The sequence below is a fragment of the Centruroides sculpturatus genome, unplaced genomic scaffold (genome assembly GCF_000671375.1).
Source record: "Centruroides sculpturatus isolate CEXI.00-Female unplaced genomic scaffold, Cexi_2.0 scaffold1043, whole genome shotgun sequence".
NCBI lineage: Eukaryota > Metazoa > Arthropoda > Arachnida > Scorpiones > Buthidae > Centruroides > Centruroides sculpturatus.
Window position 1 is genome coordinate 126,684 of NW_019385264.1, and position 13,861 is coordinate 140,544.

The window sequence follows — 13,861 nt, forward strand, 5'->3', positions numbered from 1 at the left end:
AATTTTGAAAGTGAGGCAAGTCCATTTAGTTATAATGAAACTCTTACTTTTTTTAGTCAGCACTGTAAACACTATTGGATTATAAACTTACATTATCTGGTACCACAAAATATTAAAAATATATCTATTAATACTTACCAATATTTTTAAATTTATTGAAATGCAAACCTTTAAATATCTCGCAATAACAAAAATTGGACTTGCCCCATTTTCAAAATAAACGGCTCATATATATATATATATGGACGTGTGTGTCCTTATATTTCACTTTTCAGCCAAAACTACACATCGCACATGAATGGTGTTTGTATGTGGTAGTAGCCCCAAGTCTCCATTCGTGCACTATGGTGGTTTCGTCTCGATAGCTATAAGGTTGTGGGAGATATGGGGTTTAAAGTGGTTGACTTCAAAGATGTTCTATTTCGATTTTAAAAATGTTCGAACCAATTTGAATTTGAATTGGTTTGATTATAGAACGATTGTAAACGTTGCAGAAAATTGATCAAATTGAAAATAGTTTGACTGGATGTAAAAATTCTCAAATTAGTCTGGAAACTGGGACCTAATTCTTTCATATGGGGTTGAAAGTGGTTGACTTCGAAGATGTGTAACAATGGAAGTGTTGAGTAACAAAGGAAGTGTTAATATAAAGCGGCATGCAAGATTTACAGGCAGTTTTTTGCATTTTTGCGGGAAATCGAATATATTTTTAGACTCGTGTAAAAATTCTCTAATTAATCTGGAAACGCGGGACCTAATTTTTGCATTCTGTGAAAACAGGTATGATTGACTATAATGTAATTATCTTAATCTTCACTATCGTTACTTTTTGCCCAGCAAAGAGGGTCCTTGCAGCTAGTTTTTAAATAAAATTTTTTTAACTTGGCAATATTTTACATAGTCTTTAGATTACATTTCAATATACAATATACTGTATATTTGTGGCACCCTTCCAAGAGCAGTGTTTTAAAAATTGTCAGCAGCTGCTGAGGGGTTGCAATCTGAAATAAACTCTGCAATGACAGTTCTTTGTGATTAATTTTACTTCACTCCTTTAGATACATTCCTGTATGACAATATTAAATTGTATGAGTTAAGGAGTGTAACTTAACAAGCTTCTTCATATGCGACTTCCAATTAAATTATGCATTCTTTTTATTCAAATTTGTAAGTTTTATTCTGTTTGACTGTAATTTTGTTATAAACTTGACAATGCCTGATCGAAAATGTTAGTTTTGTGAAAGTGATGTTATTTTTTTTTTTCTGGTTGGATTATGGTTATAGTGAAGATTCTACACATTGGTCTTATGTTAACTATTGCATATGCTGCAGCCAAATTAAGAAAATGATTACAATACTGAATTGGGGAACCTGTCAACTAGTGCCATTTCTGATTACAATAGTGTTTCTTGTAATGTCTGGACGATCAAGATCGATCTGTTGCATCATAGTTTTTTTCTCCTTCAAGACAAGAATGGCAAAGGGTTTGTCTTGAATTCCAGTAAGGGAAAAATGCATGCATGAGAGTAAAATAAATTTGTAAATTAGAACATGGAAATTGTTTGCTTTTAACAGCTGTAACAAATAATTCTTTTTAGGTTAACCAAGATTTAAATCTAGATATCATATAGTGTATTTATTATACAGTAGAACCTCGATTATCCGGAATTTCGATTATCCGGATTGTTCAAAATAAACAAAAATTTTACGAATTTGCTGATTTGCACTTGGCGAATTACGACACTGTTTATGTACGTGATGGAACGCATAACTTTTTTGTTTCAACAACGTCTCACCCAGTGGTCGTAAACTTTTAAATATATTTTACGTCATAATAAAAATATAACTTGACATACGTATTTATAAATAATTTATACTCAAATTACATCATTTCTATGACCAAGGGCGGCGTAAGGCATGGACGACGTGGGCCACCGCCTATGCCTCGCGGTCCGAAGGGCCTCGCGCCTCGAAGGTTTATGCATTACTTAAAAGCCGCGAACGCGACGAAAAAATTTTACTCGTCATAAAACGATAAATAGTTTGTCAAATTTTTATTCATAAAAATGCAGTTTCAACTGCTTTTTATTTTATAAAATCCGTCTTCTTGCGCCACCAGAGGGCCTTTTAAACAATAGGTAGTCTGTTAGCGCTGGTCAGTAGTAGTCCAAATTCAATACGAACGTTTGTTTCTTGAAAATTTGATCACGATTTAAATACAGTATTTATTTTTAATATTATCGATATGTCATCGAAAAGAAAACGTGTTGTATTATCATTAAAAGATAAATTAAGGTATTTGTTTCGATTATCCGGATTTTTCCTTATCCGGACTACCTTCATCCCCAATTAGTCCGGATAATCGAGGTTCTACTGTATTCCAACTTTATTTTTATACAGAATTTATGATTTTATGAATGATTGTCGGACTTCCAAGATAAAATGGTGCATCGCATTACGCACCGGCCGCGGTGCATTGAAATGCAATATGGATACTACAATAAATTCACAGTGACAAACTTAAATAGCTTCTGTTTGAACAAAATAGTTGAGGATGACCATTTATCCAATGTGATGTCATTTTATACATTTTCACAAATACAATCAATCATTATCAATTGAGAAGATGATGTCATACATATCCAACCAGCACATAGGTGCCTTATCGCATTCTGTGTCCTTGATGTACTAATATACAACTTCCACGTGAGAACTGCAGTCTTGGTCTTATTTGCCTTTACTGCCATCACCCCATTTCTTCTTAATCATTTCTTCTCTTAGCAGCTTATTGTTAACTGGCTATATCCAGGATATTGGTAACATTTGAATTTACAATTTATCCCTGTTTTTTATTTGATGTTTCCCAAGAAAGGACAGTTAATCCAATCAAAAACATTATCATTAAAAATTACTCTGCTAGAATTTGAAGGTAATGTATCACTTCTTTTGTCTTTACAAAATAAGTTGTAGGATGTGGAGGCAGGAAAAGAAAGTAACTTTCATTGTCTGTGAAACTGTGAAAAGAGCATCTCTCTGTCCTTTTAAAGAGCGTGAATAGCGGAGTTTCTATCTTCCTCTCTGTTTTCAACTTGGATTTGTTTCTTATGCAGACCTTTTCCATTTGTTCCACGTCAAACACTATCCTTTTCATAGTTTTGTCTGATACCTCATATCTTTTGGCCAAACAAATCGAAACTGACTTTTGTATGGAGGACATGCTTCAGAATGTGTGTGTTTGTTGTCCAATTGCATCTTTGGTCGACCAAATCTAGCTTTTTAGTATTATCATAGACTTTTTCTAGCCTAATCAGGATCTTGTAAATCACCTCCTGGAAACCAGCAGTCACAATATCTAACGATGTCTGATTTTTTTTTTCACGTCTGGGTGTGAAGGTCACAAAAAATCCCTACTTTTTGCTGACTGTCGTTGCTTATCTCCAATCATCGTGATAATTCTGAGGAAATTACCCACACATTTAACACTGGCAGACAACTTTCTTGTTTTAATTTACAAATTGACTTTACTCTCACGGATGCATTCCGAATCCAAAAATACATTCAAATTTGTGCACGTTTTTTTTTCAAATTCCAAAGTACAGTAACTCCATGTTTTGGGAATGCTTTTCGATCTCCGATGTCAATACCTTTCTGTACGTTGCTTCTTTGTTTCTCTAATATATATATAGTTTTAGTTTGTTTAGAGTCATTTATCAGTTTGATGATTTAAGCTTCATTCCACTAAACGTCGTTGGACTGCGCTATATTTGCCGTGTTGCGTGGTCTTAATTATAAGTCCGGCTTTATATTCCTCCACCCTGGCGACTACTAAATAAGGATGACGCCTCTGTCTTCCGCAATCTTTTATATTTTTGGAATCCTGTTAAGTTGGTCTCTGTTGTTTTTTATAATTGTGTAATAGTAAGGAACGATAAGATATTTTTATTTGACGAAAATCTAAAACTGCTTTATGTTACGAACTATACTGTCAACAAAGAAAGGAATAACTGCACACAACCTAACGATCATCGTTTCAACAAATAGAATACCGTAATTAAATTCTACGATTAAATTGAAGTATGCTTCGTAAAACTTTATTTATATAAGCTCTAAAATGAATGGTTATTGCTAAAGATTAATTAAAGAAAAAGAAGAATCATTTATCTCGTGGGTCTATTTAGGGGACTTCTAACGCGGTGGATGGAAAAATGAGATAGTGTTTTTTCGCGAATTACAGATAATTTTTGAACAAGAACGAAAAATTATTTGCGAAATCGTCACAATTCCGAGCTGCAATTTTTAATGATCTTTTAATTAAAAAAAACGCACGCGTACCGAATGGAAATAACGCGGCAGGAGTCTAGACCGGAAGTCGGTATGTAGTTAACTAATCCGGGACCCCGGCCCTCGGGCTTTCCATACCTAGTCTCGATTTGACTTCCGATTACGAATCCGAAGTCAAAATTTGAAACAAAAACAAAATGACGGATTTAACACGAACCACTTTTAAAAAAAAGTACAAAATAAATCCATATATTGTTTAATACAATAATACAGACAATCGGTTGATTAAAAGTTCACGCATCGTCATCCAAAGAATAATTTGATTCGCAATCAGATGATTCAACTTTGAAATCGCTGGAGCTTCCTGTACTTGCTGGTATACGTGGCGCAACTAACAATAAAACTGGAAGCAACGACTTTGAGTTTTTTCGAGGTAATTCGCGCAAACTCGAAATAAACGGATCGGATATTAATAATAGGCGTAATGTCTTCCACTGTTTTCACTCGGAAACTTTTCTTGCAAAATCTTCTCGAAACTTTTTAATGTATTTATTAGTAGACTCTTGAGCGTCTTCGGACATCTGCCCTATCGACAATACCGATGAATTTATCACTTCTGCACCACGAATCAATATCTTATGTGCCGAAGTTGGCACGCAGAACCATGGATATAACTGCACAAAGTAACGAGCTGTCTGTAAGGCACAATCTTGAAATTCTATGAAATCGATTTCGTGGCTACACGAAATTGTCTGCAATATGACACGGAAACGCTTAATCGAGTCCTCATCAACCTCTGTAATAGCGGCAGAAATGCTCGAGTTTTCGAAAAATTGTCGAGCGGTATTCTCATCATTCGAGCTACCGAAACCGGGCTTTGATTGATCGACTGTTAGACCCAATTCTATACGGAAACCCTTCTGTATATTCGTTTTTCAGAATCTCATTTCTTTATTTTCTTTATCACTATGCGCTTGCCACAGTTTGATTTCAAGCTTATATGCTACACGCAAACAATATTCAAAACACACAGATAAATTCGAGAAAAAGAGCGTCGTTAATGTACAAAATTCAGAAAACCATGTTTTACATTGCAAGAATTCGCACCAATGACACAATTGCAGATAGTTGCAGCTAGTTTTAACTTTTTTCATTCAATAATAGTTCGATCTACAACACGCGATCGGTCCAGTCGCGGAACTCTACAGAATTTATGAACTTTTCTCTACGTGTTTAAAATGTTCTGTTGTAATCTTCCGTTCATTTTCGTACGAATCATTCGTTTACTGTTATCACAAAGTATTATTATCAATTTTGTGTTACATAATAATATTCTACTTACTTGCGGCTGCAAATTCCATTTTTTAAATTTAAATTCGATTGATTTTTAGAAATTTGGCACCCTCTCGAATATAGCGTAGAAATCTTTGCTTACTGCATGACGCGTCTAGCTCAATTGAGGGGCCCCTTTCGACTAAACTACAATAGCGGGTATAAGGGATAGGGGGCGCTAAAGTCTAGAATTCGACCTTCGGACTCTTATCCAACCGAACCCACGACTAGAAATTACCGGAACTTAAACTCTATTTTTCGACTTTTGGCCAGCTTTTTGGGATTTGGTCCCACTGCGCGTCGTCGAGATTAACGGTGGCAATTTGAAAATTGCGGCGCAGTAAATTCGTTAACGATTTAATAATTTACCGGATATATGACGCAAAATGCGGAAAAATGAAGGGGTCGACGGAAAAGAGTAGACTAGTATTTATGCGGGGACGAACTGAAGAAAGAGGTGAAGTTTATTTTAAAGTACACCCGGGCTGGGAAATCTGTAATAGAACGGTAGCGCGCAAAGAAACGGCGAAAGTGGGTAAGGGTATTTCGTAAAAGTTTTCGTGGCAGCGAGAATTGACTAGATTCAAATTATTTCGGTAAGAAGGTGCGCCTATACTATAGATTTAGAAAAGGTTGGGAATATTTACTTATCCGAAAGAAAGCGTAAATTTATAAGAAATAAATTGCATTTTTCAGTTATTCGCAAGAGGAAATCGACGAAAAAGTCGCCACTTTTCGTTTTATGTTGAGCAACATCGAGGACACCAGAGAGAGAGAGATTCCGAAAGACGATCAAGGACGACCGATGTAAGTCTTAATCGATTATCGTTTTTTTTTCCATTTAAATAGATTCGCATGGGATTTACGAAATTTAACCCGCAGAAAAGTAATAAAGCGAAATTACAAACCGGCAATTATTTTCGGCCAGGCGGTAGTCGTGCCCGGCTGCAATTTTTACCCCATTCTTCATTTATCCCGTTTTGAACGTCTCCAATTTGCGGAACGGCGTCAGATTCCCCTCCCGGTTTTCGTACCTCGAACACTGGGAGTTCGATCGTGCGTTCGGCCACGTGGAGTTATAAATAGGAGCCAGTTTTACTGGAAAGGTCAGATCGGCCGAGTGTTGCGTTGCCAGAACTAAACGAACAAACCTCCCGGTGGGATCGGGGCACCCGGAAACGGCCCGAGAGCCGCGGACGGGGAAAAATCGCCTTGGGAACGGTGGCCGGGTGGCCCGGGCCTAGGAAAGCGTCCGCCTTTAAATTGCCCGGCGGGAAGGAAAAAGTGCCGTCACTAGCCCGGGTTTGGTCTTAATCGGGCCGTAATTATATGGCTTTGGCCAACAAAAACAAAGGCATATCCGGATAGCCGAGTTAAAATTTTTCTTTCGTTTAATGCAATTATAACAATTATTAACTAGTTTGGGATTTGTCCCGCCGCGTGACAAAAATAACTGTAATCTAGCAAATGAATTAGGATAATAATTTCCTATGCAGATAAAAAACTAGCTTATCGTTTTTATTTTTCATCTGTGATTATTATTATTATTTCGTTCTTTAGTCAATTCTTGATTATTATAAAGTGTTAGTTTTTTATATTACTTTATTTTTTGGTGTTTGTAATTAAATTCATTTAGGGTGTGTGGCGTGTCTACGACGGTATAAGTAAATAATTAATTTAAAGGAGAAAATTAACTGTCGAATACTTTATAAATTAACGAGCGTTTACCCTTGTGCTTCCCCGGCAAATCGAAACGTCGTCCTACGGCTCGTTCTACCAGTAAAGAACGACGTGGGTACGAGCCGTTATTAATAATTTTTTTGCCCGGACAGCAAATGCCGTTGTAAAGTTTTTAGGCACGTTCGCCCGTATCGCTGGGTCAAATAGTGGTCGTTTCGCTAATACGTAATAAATAAATAAAACACAACTAAACGCTCGGACGAAACGTAGGCAAATCCGTCATATTATAAAATATATCTTTACATACTTATAGAAGAGAGCGAGCAATTTTCATTCGTATTTTTAATTTATTTAATTCAAAATATATACTCTCCACCCGGAATTCGTCTCGCCCCCGTACATCTTACTTTTCCTTTAGCAACGGAGTCGTGCCGGTCACCTAGCTAACACCTTTCGGGGGAAGTTTCCGGTCGAAATTACGCCACTTTCGTAAATGACATGCCTTCCTAAGGTCTCTTATTTCGTTTAACTCCGTTGTCGAGACGGACGGACGACGATGGCCCGGTATAACTTTATCTAAATTTGTTCTTTTCTTCGTTCTATGTTTTATAGCCTACCATTTCTGGTTTAATTCCCCTCTTACGGTGGCCCGGTTACGTCTTTCCGATAATCGAAAAAGTTATCAAAAGGAATGCGGACCAGGGGCGGATCCAAAAAATTAAATTGTTATTAATTTTTAATACGTTTTTCATTAACAACGAGCGCTGATCGTATAGTAAACGTGGAAAAAAAAGATGTCTTTTTATCTAAATTATAATAAAATTTACTTACATTTACGTAAAATATTGTTGCGGTGAAATGTTTTTTGGTATAATTAATTACAATGGCCGACGATCCTTCGTTACCCTTTCTGTATTAAAGACGGTTTCCTAGAATATAGCATGGTAACGTGTATAAAAACAGAAAATTGCCATAATTTGTAAACGCGTTTATATTTCAGCTGGGTTATCGACAATTGAATTTTCCTAAATAAACCTATTTAATTGATAATTTATTTGACGGAAACAAATGTTTGTCTCTCGTATTTCACCTATATCTAATATTCGTGTCGTGATATTACTTCAAATGGCGGAAAAGTATGCACCTGCCTTGGCTAAGAAGACAGTACGTGTTTTTCTTCTAAAACATCAACTTTTTACCAGTCGTTATTTTGTATTTACACTCAATTTATGTAAAAATTATTGTTTCTGTTTACTAAATTGAATTTTACGGTAAACACAAATTAAATAGCTTAAAACAGATATAAACATTATTAAACAATTGTTATTTATTGGTGTATTTCGAACAACTAATCATTTATTGTATTAAGGGAAAATTTCTTCGACTTTATTTAGTCTGTTATGACTAATTTCGGTGGCGAAATACTAATCTTCGTTTAACAGATTTAGATATTCCGTATTATTTAAATTTATCAGAATTAATGGAAAACTTGTATGAAATTTAACTTCCGAGCTTGTTTGGTAAATACGGGGCCCTACATTCGACCGGTGTCCAGCTTAACCTATCCTGTACGGACAAATTCTTTCCGGTGGGTCTCCCGCCAGATGGAATGGCTGTATTAGTCATATCGTCTACGTTTTATTTTGCCTACGATCGTCCGTTACCGTTGCGCGGTCGCGTTATTAAAACACTAATTACCGGAGAAGGGCCAAATTTTCTCAAAACCCGGACATTTTCCCCGGCGGCCATAATTAATGGCCGGAATCTGCCATCGATCGGCGTTAAAAGCGCGTTAGAACCGGGCCGCTTTTGACGCCTATCGACTCCCTTTCCGTCTTCCGGAGTATTCCTTAGGGAGGACGACCGCTGCAAAAGTCGAACGGCGGCGAGAGGTTGGCAAATTATCGCGCCGTTTACGTATTTCGGCAGGTCGAATTTCTCCATTCAATAAATAGCGGTTAACCGGAAGAGCACTCTGTTCCCCGGCGCTGAAAGCCGTCTTTTTAAAGACGTTTCTTCGGCACCTACCGAATTTCTAAAGAAAAATCGCATTCGAGCGAATAAAATTAAAAATTTCATTTTCGAATTACGATTTCCGACGCTCCAACGTTAATAAGAGCCAAAGGCGCCCGCGGCCGAGTCGGCAAAATTGTCGTCTTCCGCCGCACGTTTTTACTTATAAAAATGAAAAAATTTCGGGGCTTTTCTCTAGGTACGGACGTTCACGGTTTCCTTCTCCCTCTTTCCGGCTTAATAAGTCCCGCGCCCTCTGTCCAAAATACCCCAAGTACACCGGGGACGGTGACCGTTAAATTTTGGCGGCCAAAACTCCGACTAAATCACCATAAAAATTCCGGGCCCAGTCGCCCCCCACTCCTCGGCCTTCCGGCTGGGTGGCGGGGAGGTAACGCGCCGCCCTACCGTTTAGGTCCCGGGGAAGGCGGTCGCGCCCTTCCATTAGGTGGGAAAGATTTAACTAAAATATCGACGATTTGGGATTTTCTTTCCGTTAGAAACGACCCGGAACTTTATTTTACCGGCATTTATTTCCGGTTTAAGGCCGCCGCCAGTGTTGTTAATAAATAACGATTTGGTTAGCGGAAAGTTCATTTTATAGTCGGAAGCCGATTTGCAGAGAGAGATTGGCCCGTCGTCCGCCACCTGTTTAAATTTTGCCGCGTCGGAACGGTCGCGGGTGTAGTCGTTAGCCGGGTGGACGGATTCTTCCGCCCGTTTGCACTTTACGGCTTGTAGACCCGCACCTTCCGTCCCCGACCGAGCACTCTGTTCCTCGGCGCGGAAAGCCGTCTTTTTAAAGACGTTTCTTCTGCGCCTACCGAATTTCTAAAGAAAAATCGTCCGTTTTCGTCCTAACCGCAACGTCCGTCGGGCGGGGAACGACCGGAAACGTCTTCCGCCGCCCGCTCCCCCGGCAGAAATAAAAGGATTAATCGCGCGTCGTCCCCGCCGCCGGAACCCGACCTCCCTCCGAGACCCGCGCCGTTTTCCCCGTCTCGTCCGCCGCGGAGCGAATCAAAAGACTTCCTCCCTTGCCGTGAACAAACACCGACGAAAAAAAGCGTTAAGACGCGGCTCGGGGACCGGCGTTCGACCCCGTGACGTGGCGTTTCCTCCTCCGTCGTTTCCGCGCGCCTGGCCCGATAGATCGAAGCGGAGCCGGGAGATTTCCCCTCCGCCGCATCCCGAACGGAATTAATTCGAGAAGAGAGGAAAGAGCGCGCCCTCCTCCGGGGAATTTTAATTAGGCTGGTCGGTTTTCGTTGGGGGAGCCGTTCGCCTTTCTCCCCTCCGCTTTCGGGAATGGAAATTGCCGCGCGGGAAAGGGAGTCGGGCGCCGGAGACTTTTCTTATCTCTGCCGCCCGTCGCCTTTCGGGCACGTTTCTCCGCACCCCGGACTCGTAAAACAGCGTTAATCCCGGCCGTCGTCTAATCCCGACGACTTTCCCCCTTTGCGCGGCCCACCCGGCCGAGGCGACGGAACCGTCTTCCGCGCCGCCATCGATTTTCTCCTCGGCCGCCATTGGCCGGGCCCGCCGCCACCCGGCCAATGGCGGGCGCGGGAAGGAGAGGAGTCGGGCGAGACGACGTCGGCCGGTCAGTGCATCGGCGGACGGTCCGGCAGAAGGCCACCGGGCGTCGTCGTCCGCTTCCCCGTCTTCCACAATGGCCTGGGCGGGATTCGGACCCCGAGACCGTCTCCTCGGGCGGGGTCGCCCTCCGTCTGCGAGTCGTCGCTCCGTCTGATCCCGCGGCCGGTTTCCCCGGCTTCCGTCGACCGGACCTCCGGCCGGCCGAAGCGGGCCCGGCCCGCACGCAGTCTTCCATTTTCTGGCCTTAGAGCGTCGGGGACCCGAAAGGCCGGGTCCTCCGCCTCCGCGCGCAAGTCTTCCAAGTCGTCCCTCTCTTCCGGGCGCTCCCTCGGCCGCCCATGTCGGGCCGCGGCGGCCGTCGCCCGCCCCACCGTCCCGTCGACGGCGAGGTCATCTTCGAAAGGCTGTGGAAAGGAACTTTCCGGGCGCTGGTGGCTTCCGGAATGGCCGGCAACAGGGCCAGGTCCACCCTCCGCAGCGTGGTCAGGTAAGGTCCGCCGCCGCGCCGCGCCGCTCCGCGTCCCGTTCTCACCCACCCCACCGCCGGGAGGAGGGGAGGACCGGACGGCGGTCTCCCCTCTGCGGCCTGTTCGGCCGGGGTCTTTCCTCCGCGGTTCTCTCTCCCCGCCGAATTGGCCTCCTCCGGGAAGAAAACGCCGCGGTGCAGCGGTACCGGCGGCCTAGAGTCGATCGGCGGATGGCGTCCCCCGAAAAGAAGGGGGCGAGGAAGCGTCAGGCGTTTTCCGCCGCGACCCGTCGCGGCGGAAAGTACCGTCTTTTGGGCCGGGCGCCGAGCGAAAGGAAAAGCGGGAGGTTTTCCGTTTTGGCTTAAAACGCGTTTATCGGCAGCGGGAACCCGGCGTTTGGGTAGGTTTTCTGTAGTTTAATTCGGGTAGAAGTGGGTTCCGGTTCGAGACGATAGCGAAGAAGCGGGCGTGGCGGGTAAGTCGCCCGTCTTCCGCGGACTTCGCCGCTTTCGTTCTAGGGGTCGAGTCGAAGCGCAAATCGGCGCGGGCGACGCCTTCTCGGAACGTTTACCCGGGCGGTCGAACGGGAGTCGGTCCGTGGGGTCTACCCTCGGCGTAATTAATATTTTGCCGGCAAGGCGAAGTTTCCCGTTTTACTTTCCGGCCAATACAGAGGACTGAGAGTTTTGTACGCGGGCGTCGGGAAACGTGTAAATTTAGGGACGTTATTGAGCTTGGCGACACCGTCTTCCCCTTCCCGCGAGGTGCCGTTACGTTGCCCCGTGCCAAAAGTATTTGGTCGCCCGTGGAAGATATCGATTGTGTATTTCGACGGCGCGTAACTAATTTGGGTTAAATATTACGGAAACTTGCTCGGTTTTCTCTCAAAACTTAATATGTATTTAACTGAAAAATTGGCACGACAGAATTTTATGGTTGCAGGTGCCAGACAAATAATTTAGACGGACGTTCCGTGCTTTTTCTTCGATAAATGCCACAGAATATCCGGATACGCTCGGCCATTTACGGTATCGTGGGCTTAGTTTCCGCTTTTGGCTACTACGGTAATTATCCAGTAGAAGCGTGTAATAACCGTTTTGGAAGAGAAATTTCTCCCGGATTTGACGGAATTCTTTATTTTCCAAAAGACATTGTGGCCCAGTGTCTTACAACAAAAATAACCAAGACGCCAGCTGAAAATTTTCACCAGTCCTTTTAGTTTTATTAACTTAAGTTTTTCACGTGGTTTTTTGAAGATTTTCTAACTCGATTCCAATAGGAAATCATTTGGAAGATCGGTGCAGATTTTCCAAGTGTAACCATTGGAAGATTATATCGATGCTATTTCCGAGATCGTTAGCCTTTATATATTTATAACTGTCTAACAGGACTGGCTTATCCTATCAATACTGTCGGTGCGGTAGAATTGCCTAAAGTGTACATTATGGTTTGTTGATGGCGTATGTTATTTTGGATTCCGTGCATATACGGTACAACCGTACTTAAAAAGTTTATCCCAATATACTTTGCTAATGATAGAGCGATCTGTTCCAGCGCAGGTTATCAGTTATTTCGAGTTAACTTTTTTGTTTCTATTGGCAAAGCAAACAAGTTTTTATTAATTACCAACCTATTTTTTTCCATATAATTGTTTAATGATTTTAAAAGGCTATTTAAATTCTCTTGAAGAAATGCTACATTTCGTCATAGTATATCATCTTTTGATATAGGAGAAGTGAGGACTTTAAGGTTTGAAAAGTCACCAGACGGCAACTACAACATTTGGTAATACACGATACAAAATTTAATCTTTGAAAAAGTTCTTAAAAATAAGAAAATTGAATATTTTAAAATTATATGTAAATGCGCCATCTCGCCCCACCCGTGGGGTAAGATAAGACGGGGACATTATTTTTATATTCGAGGAGGACAAATTAAAATGGTTAAACTGTCGTTTTCTTCAATATTGGCGCAAGAACGGATCGCCCATTTATCGCAACGGCTACATTTAGCCCAACTCTCCGCAGATGCGGAGTATAACCCTCCACATTCTGTGTCGTTTGTCGTTTGTTTCTTGTTATTGTTGCATTATTTCTGTGGGACAGACTCGAGTAAAAACTGAATGAGTAGATCAACTTGTAGTGGTGTAATCGGTGACCGTTTCTGCACCCAGATTAGGCATACCTCCTCCTTCGTGGTTTTGGTTGTCCCAAAACGAGCATCCCGTGTGTCCCGCTGCAGACTGGGCCCGACTGCCTGCGAAAATACTTCTGGATTCGTTGGCCATATTTGTGGACATACTCGTACCGACTGCAAACACGGATCAACTTTATTTCAAAACTAAACAATTACAGCCTTAAAGGTTACTTCGAATACCATATCTTCGTGTAAAAGGTAATGTAAAGGTTGGCAATGATGCCTACTTTGTAGAAACTTTGTAGCGGACGTAAAATTAGATGAAGTCTTGCCGAAACGTGGAAAACGTGCCA

The 13,861-nt window shown here is 41.8% G+C and overlaps 1 protein-coding gene across 2 annotated transcripts in view; it reads left to right on the plus strand.

Annotated features, from left to right (window-relative positions):
- The window catches only part of LOC111636865 (serine/arginine repetitive matrix protein 2-like), a 71,526-nt gene that overhangs the window by 37,744 nt on the left and 19,921 nt on the right, over positions 1-13,861 (plus strand). For both annotated transcript variants that reach the window (XM_023382256.1, XM_023382255.1), the window contains exon 4: positions 6,310-6,420. In XM_023382256.1, the coding sequence (XP_023238024.1) occupies positions 6,310-6,420 (111 nt within the window). The remainder of the gene's footprint in view (positions 1-6,309; positions 6,421-13,861) is intronic.